The following is a 19564-nucleotide window of genomic DNA, read 5'->3' on the forward strand; positions in this document are numbered from 1 at the left end:
CTCAGACATATGCTGCCAACTATTAATGTCACAAGTTCCAGACTGTTATGATGGAAACTGATTCCTGTTCACCGGTTGCACCTTTTTCACCCAGAAATGAATCCTGAACTCACCTGTTATATACTGTTTACTATATTTGCTTTTCTTAGTGTTACAAAGCGAAAGTTACTTACTTGCTACACTATTGACCATCATATGCAAACGGGGAATGTTGCCTAGGTGACCACAAAGGGAGGTGCAATTTAACCTGAGATGAGTCAACACAATCTCAAGAGACTGATACAACTTCTATACATGAAAACTGCAGGTATTCATGAAAATAAATTTAATTGGCAACTGTTTTCTAACCCGAACACTAATTTACAGTTTTTGTTTTTCCACAATCCCTCAAATTAATCCTACTTTAATGATCATTTCTGGTCTCTGTGTAATGTTGGCTCGACAGATTGTGACTGACTTACACCTAAAGCAACACGGACATTTAAAGGTTTTAGATCATGGAGACTTTTATTATATCAATCTGGAAATATGTAAAAGTGGTGCCACAATGTCTATGTTTGACCAATTATACCTGGAGTTCGAAATATTTGTCCCTACAAACTAAACATCACCAGTTCTTCATTTTAACAGTGATGGCTTTGTTAACTCTCTCTCTCTTCATCACTACTCTTCATCCTTCACCTCCTGCCTCTGCCTTGTATAAAACACCAATAAAGACCCATCCCCCTCTTTCCTGCCCGTCTCGGATCCTCTGCTCCCAGAGATCCCACAGCTCTTCTGCAGGACGGCTCATTTGTTAACAGCATGGACAAACATATGGTGTTGATTACATGACTCAGACTCGTACAGTTGAGCTGTAATAAGTTCACGTACCCAGGGGAACACACAAATAGACACACATCTTCATGAGGATGCTTATTCTACAAACAGGGTGTGTGTCTGTGTCAATGTTGATTTTCCTGTACTGACATGAGCTAATCTCAAAAAAGGGAAAACATCCAAGGAAACAATTAACCAGGCCCACCCCCTTATTATGGGCTTTGCTGGAAGCAGGTGATGGTGCTGCGCCACCTACAGCCTATAATGAGAACTTTAGCATGAGGCCCAGCCAGCAGACACAAGCAGTCAAGACAGACAGACAGACAGACAGACAGACAGACAGACAGACAGACAGACAGACAGACAGACCGACAGACCGACAGCGGCTGATCAGAGTTTCAGTCTGAACATACTATTTAGAGATAAAGCTGCTCTAGGGGAAGAAACTAACAACTAAATTACAGGCACAATACTGGATATTTTCTGTTCAATTAAATTTAGAGAACAATCACCATAAATAACTATAAATCTGAGGCTATGATTGATGGAACAATCTGTGCATTTAAAAAGAACGATAACGATATGTGCTATGGAAAATGTAAAATATTTATAAACTGAATTTTTATGTCTAGAGAAATTTAGGTTTTTCCAGTTCAGCTGCAGATTTCCTGGAGCCACAAACCTGCAGGCTGAATTTAACTCGACTCGAATACATTTCTTCCTGTTGAGAAGCTTCACCTCAGATAAATGTTTGTATAACTCAACTCCAACCTGCAACAGACAGACAATGAGGAGCAGAGGGGATGATGATGCACTAGCAAGCAGACAGACAGACAGACAGACAGACAGACAGACAGACAGAAGCAGCCAAAAAACATGGGAAAGGAAGACTTACTAACTGTTTTTGTCCCCTGTGGGAGGGTGCAGCCCGACATGGACTTGTTTGAGCTCTGACGTTTAGTAGGGTCAAGAGTGACCCTAGGAGCAGAGAGGAAGAAGAGGAGATGAAGAGAGGAATGGTAAAATATCAGCAGAGTCAGAGACATTGAATGAAAGATTAAAGCCAGTGAGAAGGAGGGGAACACGACATAGTGAGGAATGACAGAAAGAAGCACAGGTAGAGGAGGCAGAGAAGAACAAATCAAACTGTGTGAACTGTAGTTCAGGAAAAAGAAGGATAGAAGATCGGCAGGTGACCGGCAAGGAAAAGCAAAACTTGTTAAAGAATCAAACAATCAAATAAACAAACAAACAGTTAAAGCAACAAGAAGCAGCCGAGAAGAACCGACTGTGAGAGACAAACTTTATGTCTCCTGATCAGCAGACCTGGATCTAACAGCTGTTCAGAATTTTTCACCAAAGGATTTAGTCTTGATGAGAGAAACCGAAGTGTTCAAGTTGCATGGGTTCATTTGAAGTCTTAAAACTGTGGAGTGTCTGTCTAGTGGAGGCAAGCAGTGAGTCGCCATAGCTTCCAGTAAACCGTGTGGTTCCCACTGCCAGATTACCACTCAGGGCTCTATTTTAACGATCATGGTCGAACACTCATGGTGCAAATGCCTTTAGGAAGTGTACAAATCCACTTTTGCTGGTTTAACGGTAGAAAAAAGGTCTCTGCAGCAGACACATGACTTTAAAGAGTTGTACTTAGCCTGTTAATTAATCATGGATGAGTTTAGGGGGTCAGACAATCAGAGAGCCATCTCCCATTCGAGTGTGTAGGTCTAGATGCATGTGACGATCTTTAAAATGAGCCTTAACATGCCAACAGTCTCCTTTACCACACCTCATTTTAATAGCAAGAGCTCAGATTGGTGCAAATACATTTGTTATTTCCACAAAGTGACCACCACATCAGTCTGAGACTAGAACAGACATGCTGCTTTCTGCTGAGTGTAAGATTGAGCCCTTGGTGTGACTTTGTAACATTAGAAAGTAACATGTCATTTGTTAAATTTTTTTAAATTACAAAACTACACCAAAACAGGTGAGTAGAAACAAATCTAATCAGTTTTGTCATCAATAACTTTGTCTTTACTGTTTCTGAGAGAAACCACATGAAGGACACCACCTGTAGTTTGATCCAGTTTTATTTCCCGTTTCCTCATACTGGAAATATTAAATACAGCAGCTACACAATACCAAAAAAAACTATTAGACCCAGGTCTGAGATGAATAACAGAGTCCGACGGCTTCTGAAAAGCTTTAAATTAGAAAAGGAACGCTGGGAGGTTAGTACATGTTAGTGAAGAGACGTGAGAGGCAGCATGTTTAGCTAAATGCTACAAGCCTGTTAACATACAATCTGTCATCACTTCAACAACATTGCATGATTTGGGATAATAATAATTTATAGTAACAAACACCCCTTGACAAAACTTGCAAAGGTTTGAATGAGCAATGAACTGTTAAACTTAATTTATCATCAGTTTCTTTATTTCTACCAGATATCCTCTTTCCTCTTCCACCTTTAGTCTTCTATAAACAAAAAGCTAAACTCATTTATTTCCATGCTAATCTATCAACTGAGGCCATGAAGAAACCTTTCATTAATTTCTTCCCGACTTCTCCCCTTACCTGCGGGTCAACTTGGAGGTGAGCTTGCTGAACAGGTTGCCTGTGGCCCGGGTCCTGGCATGGGCATCGTGGGGTGGCGTGGGGGTCGCTGGGCGAGCATGAGAGGGAGGACGACGGTCCCTGATCTGCCCTCCGTGGAAAGTGCTCCTTACCGTGGATCCCCTGGAGAGGCGGGAGGAGGGTGTTGAGGATGAAGAGGAGGCCCCAGAGGCGCCAGCGATGCTGTGGGTGGAGGGGGAAGCAGGGGGAAGGCGATGGGATAAGGTACTGGTGTGTTGAAGAGGGTGGGGGGGGGAAGGAGAGAAACAAAGAGTGGTTAGTTACAAACAAAATCATTTTGATCTCTGCAAATGCAAGATCTGGGCAGGAATCGTACACATGTGCCTTAAGATATTCAATGTGCAATTTTCCAAAACTTCCCAGTTGTCCTATTTCACAATGTTAAAGAAAGTGAATAAAAAGATCCTGGATCCGCATAAAGTTTAATTCATTCTATGGGTCAGTAAAGAATGAATTAAACTTTGGGAACTTTCCTTCGACTCAGTTTCTTGGTCATCAGTATAAAGTATTTTGGGAGTAATCCTAATAAATAACAAACAAACAAACAAACAAACAAACAACTTCTTTGGCAGAGATGAAAATGCTTGAACAGAATAAAGACACAAATTGAGATAAAGGGTGCTCTTCTGATTAATTATGCCACTTTAATATGTCTTAATTATGGAGGGCATGATCAGGACAAAAACACATTTAGCTGCATGGTTTATGTTTCTGTGTTTATAAAGAATTGTGTTATTTGATTTTAAGATTACAAACAAGCTCTCTAAGAGCATTTACGTTTTATAAAAAACTGGATTTATTTAAGATCTATTTCAAGCAGCAGGAACAGTAAAAGAAAGGAAATGTAAGAGTGAGAGAGCTGATCCTCACAACATGAGCACCAGTTCTCTTCTAATCCTTGATAAACAGACCCTAAATACTCTCTCTCACCCCACTGAGCTCTCTCATCTTCCTGCATGCCCTCCTACCTCTCGTCCAGTCCTGTTCTCTTCACCCAACACCCCCCCAGACTGGTGGCCTGAGGCTGCTTTTCATAACGCTCCAGATAACACCCACACACAGGGTTCAAGTGGGGCAGACCATTAGATGGGTTAAGTTGAAGCACAGCCGTTGCAGAGCAAAATCATTTAATGTCAGAGTGAACGAGCTGCATGCTGCAGTCCTACCTCCAAACACTATACCCCCACCCAAAAAGTTTGAGTCAGTAGTCAGAGGGAGGAGAAGAGAACAGAGGGGAAGATGAAGCAGAGAGTGGAAGAAATGGTTGAGAAAAGAAGTGACTGAATTTGTTCAGAGGGTGAGAAAAATGAATGATGTTCAAGATCTTTCAAAGACACCTCCTCAGATTTTATATAATCAATCTCACCACTATGATATTCAGAACTGTCATGTTAATTATGATCAAACACTAACTCTGCACGTGTGTGAGTCCATGCACGTGTTCGTCGCCTCAACCACACTGGCTTAGCATCACATTGACAAGGCCTCTGGGGAAACTGGAGGGTTTCACTGGCCCAGTGCCAGACGTCACTTCATCCTGCTGCTCTCTAATGTCCACGTTCCTCTTTTCTACCACCTGTTCCATCACAAGATGGAGCTGAGACAGAGGATAATGGTCCATTCTAGAGCCTGAATATAGCGCTGTCATGTGGGTCTCTGCTCAAAGAAGAGTCCACTTAAAACTGAGTGAAATCCAAACCCCTCTTTAACATTATTGAGCCAATGAGCCATCCAGAGTGCTGTGAGTGTTCCTGTTTGCTTTAGCTTATAATGTATCATGATAAACAACAACCAATCATTTTGACTGCAACTTAAAAATGTCAAAACTCTTAAAGCCTCTGTGACCCATTTAGTATCAGTTTATTCCAAGATCTTATTTGCCTTAGACCTGAAATGTTTTAAACCTCTTTCAACCATGTCGAGCTTTTCTAACCGTCTTTTGAAAAGTGCTGTATAAACAACTATTATTTATTTTTCTATTATGTTGTATATTTTTTGTGCAGCTAGTATTAAATAAGTTCTGTAAAATGATAATATTTTTTCAAAACCTCTCGTTCATATTCTTCTTTTTTTACCTTCAATTGAGTTTTACTGTATATTTAAAAACTCTCTTGGTCTATTCCCCCCTCCCAATCTGTGCAGGAAAATGTTACTGGAGGTCAGACAGCAGAAAGTAAGACACTGACCAAAGGGAAGGGGGGGTTGTGTATGCAATGGTCTGAAACTGACAAGCAGACAACCATCTGTCACAACAACAGACCAGTTCATACTGGGCACATAAACACTCACACAAGCCCACTCATGCAGTTTAAGCCCTTGATCCCGTCTTGAAGAGACAAAATGTCAGTGAGATGCTCTCTAGGCTCTGTATACTAAAAGAGAAGCCATGTGCAACCAGTCTTTATAAACCAGCATGAAATAATAAACTGTACTCTCTATAAATGTGAATATATTTCCAAAATTCTCATATTTTCCAAGTTTGCCCCGTTGTTGTTTTTTCATTGCATTTAAGTTTAACAGCCATTGATTCCAGACAGGTAACTAACTGGTGGTGATGTTTTTTTGACACAATAAAGTGAACCCTGATCTTCTGTCCTGGAGAAACTTTCAGCACAGGTACCGAGCTGTGATGGGTTGGTGTCCTCAACCCTGCTAAATATTATGAAAGATGCCAGTGACCAAACAAGCCTTCTGTTGGGATTTTGTCATGAAACCATCAGTGAGATAATGAACAGAGACAGACTGTGCACCTCTCACCTGTTCTCCTTGCCGTTTTGCAGCAGTGGCTGTCTGTCAGTGCTGGATCGGTCCGTACAGACGTACGTGTTTCTTCGAGTCATGGCACTAGCAGGGACGTTATTCTGGAGAAAAGAATCAGAAACCTCAAATCACATGACTTTGCTGATGAATAAACTATGTCCTGAATATCTGTGAATGTTCTGTTCTTTCTCGATGTGGCGGATGAGTGTGGTGCAGAGAGAGCTTCACGCTCAGGACAGAAATATATTTAGCCTTACTGTGATGAAAACACTGACTTCCCTTTCATGAAGAGTTATTTTCAGGTTAATCTGACTTCTGTCTTTTACTCTTCACATTCCCTCAACTTTCTCTCTTAATGATAATAACAACCACAATCTCTGTTTTCTCCTAAAAGAATCTAGGGTTTGTTTTTTGTCTCAAGCTTTGAAAATGTTTTTCTATTCAGCTTTTCTCTAATCTGTGGAGGATCTTAATATTTGGAGTCTTCATAATATCTGTGTCAGTGTAGCCTCAGTGTGCTGTAATCTGAGGAAATGGGATTAGGAGGACTGGGAGGATCTGTGCCATCTGTACACTGGACGATTCATCACACCCATCGAATACTGACCGTGGTGGAGCTCACTTCCTTGCGCCGGTCAGGTATCTCTGCCTTATTTGGGTTGTGAGCAGAGCTAACCATGGGACTAGAGGGGGTCGGGGTGCTACGGGAGCTGACGGTATTGGTGCTCGGCTTGCGTATTGAGAGTCGCTCCTCTTTGAGTCCCGCCCCTTCGCCGACACCACTGGGACTCTGCTTGGGGTGCGTGGATCCTGGAACCGCTGGACCACCTGAGGGGAAAGGACTTCTTAGTCGCCAAGATTTCAGAAATCTAACTCATCATGCTAAATCTCACTATGTAATTTGCATTACAGAAGTCCGAATGTCGTCTCTGGCGGTGGTACGTCGAGGCGCTGCGCTGTGCCTTGTGGCCAGAGGATGTAGATGGTGCACCAGAGGAGGAAGAGGAAGTGGAGTGTTTGCTGGTTCCGTTGGTGATGGTGCCGGGCCGGACTCGAGCGAGACTCAGACTGCTGCCCGTCCGAGACTCACTGCCATCAGTCTGAGATACAGACAGACACAGATAGAAGATTCAAAACTACAGTATAAATAGATCCAGGTATTATTTCAGATGTTCACAGCTTTTCTCAGTGCAACACAACAGGATTATATCCAAAAGTTGTCACCACAACTAGTAATTCATATAAGTCACCTGATAACAGAAGATGTAAAAACAAACAAACAACTACACTCACCTCATTCTTGCATCCCAGCAGCAGGTATGTGGCGGTGACCTCATTGTATTTCTGACTAACCAGAGAATCTCTGATCTCGTCCCTGGTGAAGCCCATCCCCACCATCACATCTGGAACCAGACCGATGACATTTGAAACAGCTATTTCACAGTTTGCTCAGCGAGTCACAAGTGACACAGGTGGAGCTTCTTATTCATTAGAATGTAAGGGTTCAACCACAGTGTCCTTCTTTGAGTGAACATGAGGAAAACTGGATTCATACAGGAGATCTGTCCAACACAACTGCAGCATCATGTCAGATTTAGATTTAAGGTGAATAAAGTTAGAGAGTCACAAAGACTTTGTGGCCAAACAGCCGCATCTGCAATGGAGGCTTTTGAACATGTCCTACTAGGGATCATTTGTACTCAGGCTGAAGCTGTAACCTCTGCTGACAGGACCATCCATCAACTCAGTCAGAGTTCACCCTCACCGGATATTTCTATCATTTTGATTTATGATCTTTTATAAATAAATGGTAAAGGTGTGCATTGCTCACCAATGCGACCGTTATCATTGAAGTCCTCCACAGGCTCTCCGTGGGGCTTCAGCTCCTCGGAGTCAAACCCGACATTGATCCACTTATCTTTCATTATTTGCTGGTGAGGAAAGAAGAGAAAGAAGCATAAACAAATACAGTATAAACACAGATTAATATTCTAACCCCATTTACTGATTAATCTACTGAATATGCCTTTGCTCATCTTTGTGTTTGAATGTATTATTGGAGTCTTTGTGTGCACTCTATGAGTCTCCCGGTCGTGTTGTTGTTCCACGTCTCACCTCCAGCGAGCAGCGTTTGGTGGGGTTGAGGACCAGGAAGCGGCGCAGGATACCCTCGCAGTCTGTGGACATGTAGAAGGGAACGCGGTATTTCCCCCTCAGAACACGCTCCCGCAGCTCCTGAACACAAGACACACACATACAGACAGACGTTCAACTTGAGAGACACGGAATCTGTCAAATTATTACTGATATTAAAATCATATATGATAAATAAAACAATGTGGTAGGAAAATATCAGACTTTAAGTTTAAGAACGTTAAGGTGACTGTATTTAAAATAAATCAAATCAAAACAAGGTAGTTATTGATTTCTTTCTTCCAAAATCCCTACATGGGAGATTTAGTACAATGTCACTTCACTTGACATCATGTTGAACCAACACAGTCTGTACGTTACCCACCTTTAGGTTCTGTCCATCAAAGGGCAATGACCCACTGACCAGCGTGTACAGGATGACGCCCAGGCTCCAGATGTCCACCTCTGGACCGTCGTACTTCTTACCCTGGAAGAGCTCTGGGGCGGCGTAGGGCGGGGAGCCGCAGAACGTGTCCAGTTTACTGCCTGCAGTGAACTCGTTACTGAAGCCAAAGTCGGCTATTTTAATGTTGGAATCTGCGTCTAGCAGCAAGTTCTCCGCCTGCAGGAAACAACACAGATTGCGAAACACATGACAATGCAGGAAAACTACAATCGTGTGTTTTTACTGAAAAGTTTAGGCTCAAAGCTTCTTTCAGTGCTGTCATACAGGTTTTATCTACATCATCTTATTAATTAATATTTGAAAAATTAATACAAGCAGTCAGACATTACGCTTCAAATTTTCCTTATATATAAGAAAGTGTATGAGCCATTCTCATTCTTTCTCTTATTATCTTCACCTCTGTCCGTTGGTTGGTTTGTTAGCAGAATTAGGCAACAACTATTTGACAGGTTATCAGGAAACTTGGTGGAAGGATGCAGTCTGGGTCAGTGAAGAACCCATTACATTTCTTTAACATTGTGAGATAGGGATGTTTCAACTACTTCCAATTTAGAAATTTCTATTTCTATTCAGATGAATGATGTCTATGAATGAGTGAAATGTGGTGCAGCTTGATTGGATTTAAGGTGACTGTGGCAGTGGTATGTGCTCTACTGAGTGACACTCTATTTAAACTGTGTAATTACCTTCAAGTCTCTGTGAACAATTTTCTTCAGGTGACAGTAGTGAACCGCTGACACAATCTGAGGAGAGAGGAAGAAAGAAAAGACATCAACCAAGAGCAGACAATCCCACATTATATTGTACTGTCAATGGAAGCTACATTCACACGTCTCCTTGAGCAATAAAACATAACTTCAGAATTTAAAAAGTGAATAACTGAATTTCTTACTGTGTGATAAACCCGACTGTTGATTCTTTTATTTGGTCTGAATTAATCAGAAATGTTTCAAGTTCAGATTTCAGCTCATTTAGTTTTCGGGGGCATGATGACTGTATGTTGCTTCCTGTTCTCTTCTTCTTAATCGGCACAGACATAACTTTGCTCCGCTCAGTTTGTCAATCTCCTCAAATGGTGAAGTTTGATGTTTCACTCACCTGTCTGAACTTAGCTCTGGCCTCTTTCTCCCTCATTCTGCCGCGAGCCACGAGGTAGTCGAACACTTCGCCTGGAAGAAAAACACGATGAAGACATACTGCAGTTTGGGCAGACGTGAGTTTCTAACTAATCAGATGCTTCATATATCTATCAGTCATGTGTTTGTGACCCAAATGCTTGGAACAACATCCAAATCAATATTTAAATACTGCGATTAATGTTTAATATTTATATGCAATGCAACAAAAATCTCAAAACTACTAGTTTGACAAATCACGTGAAAAATGTATCTGTCTTGCAACTGCATTGGGATATGTCCTCAAATGTTTGTTCTTTGTTAAAAATACTTTTGAGCTCCCTGAGTAAACAGCTGAAAATATCTATCAGCCAAAAGTCAAGAATATCAACTGTGAAACCATTTTTTAACATCTTAATCTTCATGTCCAATGACGCATGAAAAAAAACCTCCCTGATATTCCCAAACTGCTTCACATCGCTTATCCTAAACACTGAAATCATCTCAACGTTTCCAATGTTTTGTATGTGTGTCTGTGAAACATTGCACTCTAAAGATCCTAAAAGGTAAAACAGGCTGAGGTCGAGTTGAACAGAGCAGCATCTGAGCCGGTGAGCTGCTGCGTCCTTATTAGGTATTAGAAGGAAGAGATTACTCAACATACAGAGGGAGAGAGCAGCGAAGAGGGATTAATGGAGAAGATGAGAGAGAAAAATAGAGAAACAGCAGAAAAATTTAAAGAGCGCAAGATGAAAAGAAAGCCTAAAGAAAACAGGGAGAATACAGACCAAGAGTAACGAGATAGACATGAGGTCTCACTCCTGAAAACACCGACTAAGGAATTGGATTTGACTGTTGATCTAATGAACTGTGTCGTTAAGTCAAAGTAAAGAATCTAATTGGCACCATAATCCCCAATACTTTTAGACACAGTCCTGATGAGGGTGGTGGAGACGCCACTCACCTCCGCTGGCGTACTCCATGATCAGGTAGAGCGTCTTCTCCGTCTCAATCACCTCAAACAGCTGCACTGTAACACACAGAGGAGGACATGTTAGCACAGAGGTCAGCAAGGACACATGGACAAATGGACACATGGACACACAGACACACTTCTCTGTGTTGAAACTCACCTATGTTAGGATGGTTGAGAGTCTTCATGATGCGTACCTCTCGAAACAGCTGGAAAAATATGTGAGAATGAATCGTCAGACATCCAATTAAAAGAAGAAATAATAAAATCACACATGGGTCTATACAGGATATTACCACAGATATCTTACTTTAAAAATGCAAATATATTGTATAAAGGATAATTGTGATTGAATGAAAGCACTGTACACTTATAAAACAAAACATTTCCGCAATATAATCTTGACTAGATGCATTTAAAAGTTGTGCTGTTACAGATTTTGGTAGAATTTAATTTGAAGCTATTTATTTCCACATAAGAACTGCGTGATGACATCATTATATGGAGACGCTTTAAATTCAAAATGCATCTGAGTCAGTTTCAAGTCGAGACTCTTTTCTTGAGTTTCTTCCACATTCATCTCAAATGTGTCTCGTTCATCCATCAAATTAATTGTTCTTCAGTTAATTCACACAGTTCACAGCTGGTATATAGACAACATCCCCTCGTCATCCATCTTATCCTTCCACACACACGTGTTTTCCCTCATACTTAGGTTTCCGACCACCTCGAGATCACCCAAGGGAGCTTCCCCTTTGTGCTTGGCTGACAGCAGGGTCTCCTCCCCTGGGTGTGCTCTCTCTCACCCCTCTCTCTCTTTCCACCCATTCATCACCGAGCTGCAGCCTCATCCTGCAACATCACCTCTCTGTCTAATTAAAGTAATGCGTTTGTCTGTGAACTCAATGTTAACAGATTACAGCGGCAGAGACGGATTTATCACTGTGGAAACTGCTGATGCCCGTGGAAGTAATTCACCACAGAAAGGAATGAAAATCAGAGAAAATTATTTGAAACTGTATTTTAAACTAACATCCATATTTATTAAAGGTTCAGGATTTAGCTCATTTATTGCACCTGTTTTATGGACGTATGTAAAGCAATCAGTTCATTCATCCATCATTTTATGTTTTAGTTTGGTTACTAGAGACAAAGTGAGACATTCTGACGCTGGATGGGGAAATGCAACTTGTGTGTTTGTGTGTGTGTACTTTAAGAGTGTGTCAGCAGGAAACTGAGCCAGAAATAGAAAATGAGGAAGATTAACAATGCACAGGAAGATGAGGGCAGGCCGGAAAAGACTGGGACACAATAACTAGAAGTAAACAATGCGTATTAGTATTTTTTTTGTAGTCGCAGTGTTGCTGTCATTTTTGCTCTTGGATATTTTACTATTTCTTTTTTCTAAAAAACAAGTCGCAGCAAAGAAAAACAGCAGAAAAGGGCGACCAGCAAAAGGAACAGGAATACAAAAGAAGGAATGCACTGATGTCTTCATTCTTGTTGCCGACACTCAGATTCCCTGGGAAACGCACTCCTCCCTTATCTCTACTACTCTGTTACAATAACAAATACACCCCAATGCAATTCCCATCTTTCATGTTTTTATGGTGACATTGTGCTATTGTACACAACAAATTTGACATTTTGTAAAACACAAACACAATTTGATATTTTAGCAAAGGCGCTAATTTGCGCTCATATTTGTCCGCGTCTCATATTTACCTTTTAAATACAGATCTAAAGCTAGCAGCTGGATAAGTGAGCTCAGGGCAAAGACTTAAAACACAGGAAGTGTTGAATTATTACTTGAAAATAACATATTGGTGCAAAGAGGAAGACAGAAGTGCAGACTACAGCACATTCAGTTTACATGACATGTGTATTGATCCTATCCATCCAGGGAGGGCTACAGAACATAAAGTGTGTCCTGTCCAACATATTCAAATTCATCACGTTTCAGACCTGACAGCTGTTGCGTGTGCCACGTGTGCAAGGAACCTTCGTTCTCACAGAGAAGTTAAAACACTTATAGGATGACATAACTCCAGAGTCGTCTGAGGCAAAGAGTGTGTATGTGTGTGTATGTGTGTACGCCTTGGTGTATGTTTTGACAGATATCATAACAGACAGATTCCTCGTACGCTATTGACCGTGAGTTAAAACACACTTTCTCCCACAAACACACACCAATTTGTGCCAATATAAAAGCTGACTATGCAACTGATGAATGTGATTAACATGTTCTGTATTTAATCATTAATGTGTGATAATCCCATAATTGAATCTCTTGGTAAAGTCAACTTGTTTTTAAATGTGCTCTATAAATTAACTGACATCACTTATAGCTAATTAATTGCCAATTTCTGGTTAAGTTTTCAAAACAAAAGCTGATTTAAAAGTCTGTTATAATTGACCAATTGATCAGTAATAAAGGCAAAACAGCACTGACGTTTTATATTTAAAAAAAACTATATTTAGAATCTTGTGTTGAAGCATTCACACATAACACCCACAGGGAATCTGGGATCAACATTAGTTTCTATTCCTCTCTGTCGCTTTTCCTACCCAGTGCGTTAAAAATAGGAAGTCTCATCATCATAAAGAGACAAACAGCGGCCTGCTGGGAGTGTGTGTAATTGAATTAAGTGCACGGTGCATCAGCTGTTCATCTAAGCTTTAAGAAGAATTATCAGCTAAGCCTCTTCTCTCCCTTGCTCTCTTGTACAACCACTCAGCTCCCTCTTTCTCTCACTCTCTCCTAAGTTGTCATTCATTTTTTCTGCCTTCACGGTCAAAACTGTGGCCGCAGCTCGCTCACAGTATTTATTGTGATAAAAAATAATGACCAGGAATTTTTTCCTAATGGCTGAAAAGAGACTGGAGAACCAGAAACCTCAGCAGCTGGCCAGGAAATTGTTGAGTCACTGGTATTGATCACGAATCCACTCAATCCTCAGCTCATATTGATTTAATGTTGTGCTTGTGATGTTTCTTATTGCACTTTTCCGGTGCACTGCAAACAAAGACATCAGACCCATTTGTTCGCAGAGCCAAGAGAATATCTTCACTCTCTCGCCTCCTCATGTTCATCCCCTCTTAAATCACTTGTTTCTCTCACATGACGATGGCCCCGCGTCACCATCGCCATGCCAACCCAGGTATTAATCCCTAGGCCTGAATCTCCTGCACCTCAGGGGGGGGGTTGGGGGAAGTCATGGAACGGCAGGCACATGGCAGGAGCTGCACACGCAGAGACACAGCTGCTGTAAAGTGTGGTCCTCGCATCTCTAAAATGTGTTTTGGAGTTTTACAGTATTTACAGTATTTATATTTAAAACTCTCATGTTGAGAAAATGCTTCTCTCTTCTTTCAGGCAGCATTAATCAACTTCCGAGCCTTTACATCCTCTGTGGGAAAGAATAATTAATCAACCGCTAAGGCACAGCTCTTTCTGCTTTCCTACAAGGATTTACACAGAGAGACTTAACTGATTATTACCTTTTTTCTCTTCCACTTTTCTCATTGAGTGGTGCTGTTTGATTCATGTGTCTGGCCTATCAGTCTGCTGACCTTTGACCTGTTTATCCAGCCCTTATCCTCCTTCACACACAAGTTTGCTCACAAAAACTCACAAAAAGAAAGAAAGGGAGCGAGAGAGCGAGGTGGAGCATGAAGAAAACAAAGATGTTGAAATTGAGCAATGAGGAACTGATAATGCTCGTCTTGCTCACATCTAAACATCTTCACTGCACGACACACACGACAGTACTTCCACTTATCAGCCGCAGCCAATCACGAGACCAGAGAAATCCAGAGGAAAGAAGAGAGGAAGAGAGAGAAAGACAAAGAAGGACAGAATGAGAGGGTTGAATGAATACACAGGCCTCTCTCTCTCTACTCTCACGTCAAAGTACTGCTTGTGAATAACCCTCTGTTTGTGTGTGTTTGAGTGTGTGTGTCTGTGCGTGCGTCTGTGTGCTCTATGAATGAGACAGTCCCGCTCTAAATCACTGACTACAGTTTAGATGAACCATTTTATCTCTCCTCAGTCAATATGAGAACGATGGATGGCAAAAAGTGTGTTTTTCTGTTGGGCAGACTGTGGCTACAAATGATGTCTAAACCGCAAGATGGCGGCACCCATCTCTGGGACATTTTGTTTTTGTTTTTGTACAACGAGAGGAAGCGCAGACGCTTCATCCATTTTTATATCCAGCTGGCTTCAGTGCAGTAGGAGACCTTGAAATTGACCAAGAGTTTCAACTGAGTCTTCAAGAAGTTACTGAAGATAGATCGAGACGCTCTGATGGCATTTTGTGCTTAGTCCACCATTTAGGAATCACTTCACTGTGGCTGCCATGTGTGCAATGCCTGAGAATGAGCTTCAGCTCTATGATTGAGTTCAAGTAGATGGCTGCGGACCCAGAAGTCACTCTGTTGGCCAGCATTCGTAATTCAACTTGAGGCAAGTCGATGAGTACAAAGTGTTTTAGGATTGAAAACCAGCTGCAGCGCCACATTCTGGTCCACCTGTAAGTTTCACTGTGTTTGAAGGGAGGCCTGGCAGAAGGGCACTGCAGCAGTTAATAAGAAAAAGGGCCTGTACCACGTTTTTAGTCATGTACCAAGGCAAACAGTTCCAGTGTGATGCTCTACAACAAAATGAGAAAAGAATCCAACATTCTGAGGTATGAACCACGTCAACACATGCTGATGCTTCTCTCCAGCAGAGTTAGAGGCAAACAGCAATGAGGCAAACTGTCAGTGTCCTGTCCACAGTTTGAGAGACTTTAATGAGCAACATTACTCACGGCTTTGCCTCTTGCTCTTTTACTTGTCGCTGGGGAACATTTGAATAGACTTTTGACCCCGCTCCTCCTTTTGTTGCCTGTTGCTGGGAGCACTGCCCTTCTACGTTATACCAAAAAACTGACCATAACAAACACAATCTTCCAGCGCCTCCATACCCATAATGTACAGCGGTAAGTGGAGCTCCCAGGCCTGTCAACGAGGGGCTGAATCATTAATGAGGAGTAGCTGTAGTTTAATTCTGTTTCTCGTTTTGCTGGCAGTTTGACCTAGATCATTAGGAGCCTGACTCAGCTTGATTAAATAAGGAGAATTATATATAGTTTAATAGACGCTGGCCAAACAAGGAAGAGTAAAGGAGGGAGAGAAGGATTAGGGCAGACCAAAGCGCAGGGCATTGAACGTCTCTCCTCTCTTCTACTGTTCTATTTCTGTTGTTGTGGGAAAACCTTCTGGTCCCAGTCTGTCCACCCTCTTGTCCCTTCATCCTCTAATTATTCTCTACACATTCTGGCACAATCAAAACAATGCGAAGAGCGGCCACAATATTATTATGCACAGACACCCACAGGGACAATAGCAATGCAGATAATGGCATTACGCGTGCACACAAAGGCAGGGAAGAGACCGTGTCAGGCTGTGGGGTTATCGGCCTGTTATCATTCACTTAGGCCGACACACACACACACACACACACACACAGTCTGTTCCCTTTGGTTCAGCTCTGTATCTCGTCTTTCTCAGGGTCCCTGCTTCTGTGCCAAGGCCCCCATCACACCCCCACCCCGCCCGACCCTTTTGTTTGCCTGTCTGGAATTCAGCTCCTGGCTGAAAGGGGCCTGGGTGAGGGGAAAAAAAACACTTTATAGCATTAGACGGTGGCCCAAACACTGTCCTGCCTGCACACACATACACTTCACTTTTTGTGCACAACACTGCATGGCTGGCTGCAAAATTCTCCAGTGCTCAAAGTACCACCAGGCTTTGATGGGGCCCCACATATTCTGGCAGATTATCCAACAACACACACGGCAGGGGAAGAGTGCACAACAGAACCCCACTCGATCCTCTGTGCCGCTTTGAAAGTTTAGGAAAACAGCAGCGAGAGACTGATAAAAACCTGCAAAGAGATTTAACTGCTATTCAGTGGATACAAAGGTTTTCTGTCAAACAACATACAATTTTTAAAGTGTATCTAACTCTTCCACTAAATTAATGTCTGAGTCTGACATTCGGATTTCCAACCCTGCTCATAAACACCTTTAAAACTGCGTAATCACTCTTTTCCAAGACAACAATTAACGGTATATAGAAGGTGTAGCTTTTCAATTTGCTAAATATTGTTTTAACACCCAGTCTTATTATCCACTATCCATGATTACGTACAGCTGCACTGGCAACATATATGACGTATGTCAAGGCCAGATTCTTTCTTCAACCTGCTGCATTCGATCAGCCTGGTACCTGGGTGAAGTAGGGAGTTTGCACAGTGGCACTTTGACAGAACTGTCTATTCACCAAATTGAGAACTCTTTTGAAAATGCAAAAACTGACAGTCCCTACATCCCTGAAATGGTTCTAAGAGACAAACTAGCAGAACAGATGGAAGAGGGTACAGCTGTGATTACAGTAGATCAACATATCGCCTGGGGAGAAAGGAGAGAAAGTGGGACACGCAGCGACAGTAAAGAGAAAAAGAAGAGGAGAGGGGAAAAAGAGAGAGAGAGAGAGAAGTGGGGCGTAAAGCTACTGTACAGAGAGGTTGACAGAATATAGACTGAGGCATAACAGACTGTAAAGTGAAAGAGAGTCAAAGAGGAACTATAGAGATTCCCCTTTTTATTTCAAATTTTAATGCATTTAAAAATTAAAATGCTAATATATTAGGTACGTTGAAACACATACAGCAAATCAATCTTCCATGAAAGAGTAAGAGTGGATAAATTCCGTTTCTGTTTTATAGAAAAATACAAGTGAAGATTTTGTAGTTTTTCACAGTTGGTCAGAGAAAAGAAGAATTTGAATAATTAATTGAAAACAATATCTTTACATTTTACTGAAAAAAAGAATCCACTAGTTGAAACAAAGTGTGAAAGATTTAATCAATAATAAGTCATTACAGTCTGCACATTTTCCATGATGTACAATAGTTTGTAAATTATTACTTACACTATCTTGTAATAGTTTATAAACTAAATCGATTAATCAAAAAAAAGATCACGTACAAGAAATCCCATGCAGATTCATCTAAGTGGACGCTGTCACCTTGCAGTGTTTCAGTGTCACTGACGACAAAATGCTGACAGAACAGAACACAACTGGCCTGCCCATCCCTGACCACTGCAGAACACACACACACACACACACACACACACACACACACACACACACACACACACACACACACACACACACACACACACACACACACACACACACACACACACACACACACACACACACACACACACACACACACACACACAGTAAAAATCAAGGTCTTAGCTGACAGATTCAGGCAAATGAATCTCACAGATGCTTATCAGCGTAGGAAAGTCTCTGTTTCCCACAAAGCAAAGACAAAAGGGACACACAGCCACCCATCACCTCAGTTTCACCTCTGTCAGTATTTTATCAGGTGGTGATAACACTGACACAGTCTCAACTGTGGTTAGTGACACGATGATGGTTCTTTATAAAAGTTTTGTCCCGGTGTATTCCGAGAAACAAAACTAGAGTCTTCAGTTGATTCAGTCTGTAAACTGATGACAACACTTCCTTTGTAAACGCTGGTTCTTTTCTATGATGAGTAGAATTCTCTTGTTTTAATTAGTTAGATTTTAGAAATGTTATACAAGATAAAAACCTATCAATCTTTCAAATCCGCTTAATTTTCACAGGTGAACATTCCATTAATGACAAAGCAGTAAACAAAAACAGTGCAACGTTCCCAGCTTCAAAACAGGCTGCAGGCCTGCGGCAAAGTTTGTCACTCAATTTTGTGTCATTAGATCGCTCTCAACGAACACATGCATCACACGTGCACGCTCAAACATCCACAGCGGGCCAAGTTCACACAGGAGAGGGCCTAGCCTCATTAAGCCGTGAGCGCAATACACATAGTTAATACAGGACCCCTAGATGTCACTAGACATGCATACAGTGACGCACATTACTCCTTTGACCTGGTTAGTTCCAGTGGACTCGGTGGTTATATTATACTGACGCAAACTACAACTCAATGACTCAGGGACTGAGTGAAACTATATCGAGTTTATTTATAAGCACATTTTAAACCACCTTTTCTCTACTCGAGGAGAATGCCAAGAAGAGCAGATGTGTTTTTAGTAAAGATTTGAAGTGAGCTAGAGAGGGGGCAGATCTAATGTGGAGTGGTAAGTTGTTCCACAAGTTGTGGGCGGCTACTGCAAAGGCACGGTCACCTCTGGTTATGAGCCTCGTCTTAGTTAAGTCCAGGAGGAGCTGAGCGGCTGAGCTCAGCTCTCTAACCGTGTGTGCAGCCCACTTCTAAAACATTAAGTTTCACATAACAACCATGAGGTCAAAGTTCATACAAGAGTCATCTGAGCCAAAGCATCACAAGATGTTATTGAGCTCAACGACTGCTCCTGATGCAACACTAATGCAAGCAAACACTTCCAAGAGCAGACTCGCTGTCTGTTGAATCTTTAAAATAAAAGCACAAACAGTTTGGGGACAAATGAAAAGGACTGAAACAGGGATCACAAAAAAGAAAGTAAAGAAATAAAAAGTGGGTAATTTGTTTCTGCTTTAAGAATGTGTATGTGTGTTTTCTGGTTCTGCGATGTCATTATCTTTGTTTTCAAC

The 19564-nt window shown here is 41.6% G+C and overlaps 1 protein-coding gene across 9 annotated transcripts in view; it reads right to left on the reverse strand.

Moving 5' to 3' along the window:
• The window catches only part of mark4b (MAP/microtubule affinity-regulating kinase 4b), a 40348-nt gene that overhangs the window by 6035 nt on the left and 14749 nt on the right, over nucleotides 1–19564 (reverse strand). For 6 of the 9 annotated variants that reach the window (XM_047339588.1, XM_035154584.2, XM_035154585.2 and 3 more), the window contains exons 4-16: nucleotides 11064–11112; nucleotides 10895–10960; nucleotides 9914–9984; nucleotides 9502–9558; nucleotides 8735–8971; nucleotides 8332–8451; nucleotides 8048–8147; nucleotides 7510–7619; nucleotides 7127–7316; nucleotides 6824–7044; nucleotides 6214–6317; nucleotides 3397–3663; nucleotides 1715–1797 (exon numbers count right to left, since the gene is read on the reverse strand). In XM_047339588.1, coding sequence (XP_047195544.1) covers nucleotides 1715–1797; nucleotides 3397–3663; nucleotides 6214–6317; nucleotides 6824–7044; nucleotides 7127–7316; nucleotides 7510–7619; nucleotides 8048–8147; nucleotides 8332–8451; nucleotides 8735–8971; nucleotides 9502–9558; nucleotides 9914–9984; nucleotides 10895–10960; nucleotides 11064–11112 — 1675 coding nt within the window. The remainder of the gene's footprint in view (nucleotides 1–1714; nucleotides 1798–3396; nucleotides 3664–6213; nucleotides 6318–6823; nucleotides 7045–7126; nucleotides 7317–7509; nucleotides 7620–8047; nucleotides 8148–8331; nucleotides 8452–8734; nucleotides 8972–9501; nucleotides 9559–9913; nucleotides 9985–10894; nucleotides 10961–11063; nucleotides 11113–19564) is intronic. The other 3 variants (XM_035154586.2, XM_035154590.2, XM_035154591.2) reach the window with 1 other exon arrangement.

This window comes from Hippoglossus stenolepis, chromosome 4 (genome assembly GCF_022539355.2).
Source record: "Hippoglossus stenolepis isolate QCI-W04-F060 chromosome 4, HSTE1.2, whole genome shotgun sequence".
Lineage (NCBI taxonomy): Eukaryota > Metazoa > Chordata > Actinopteri > Pleuronectiformes > Pleuronectidae > Hippoglossus > Hippoglossus stenolepis.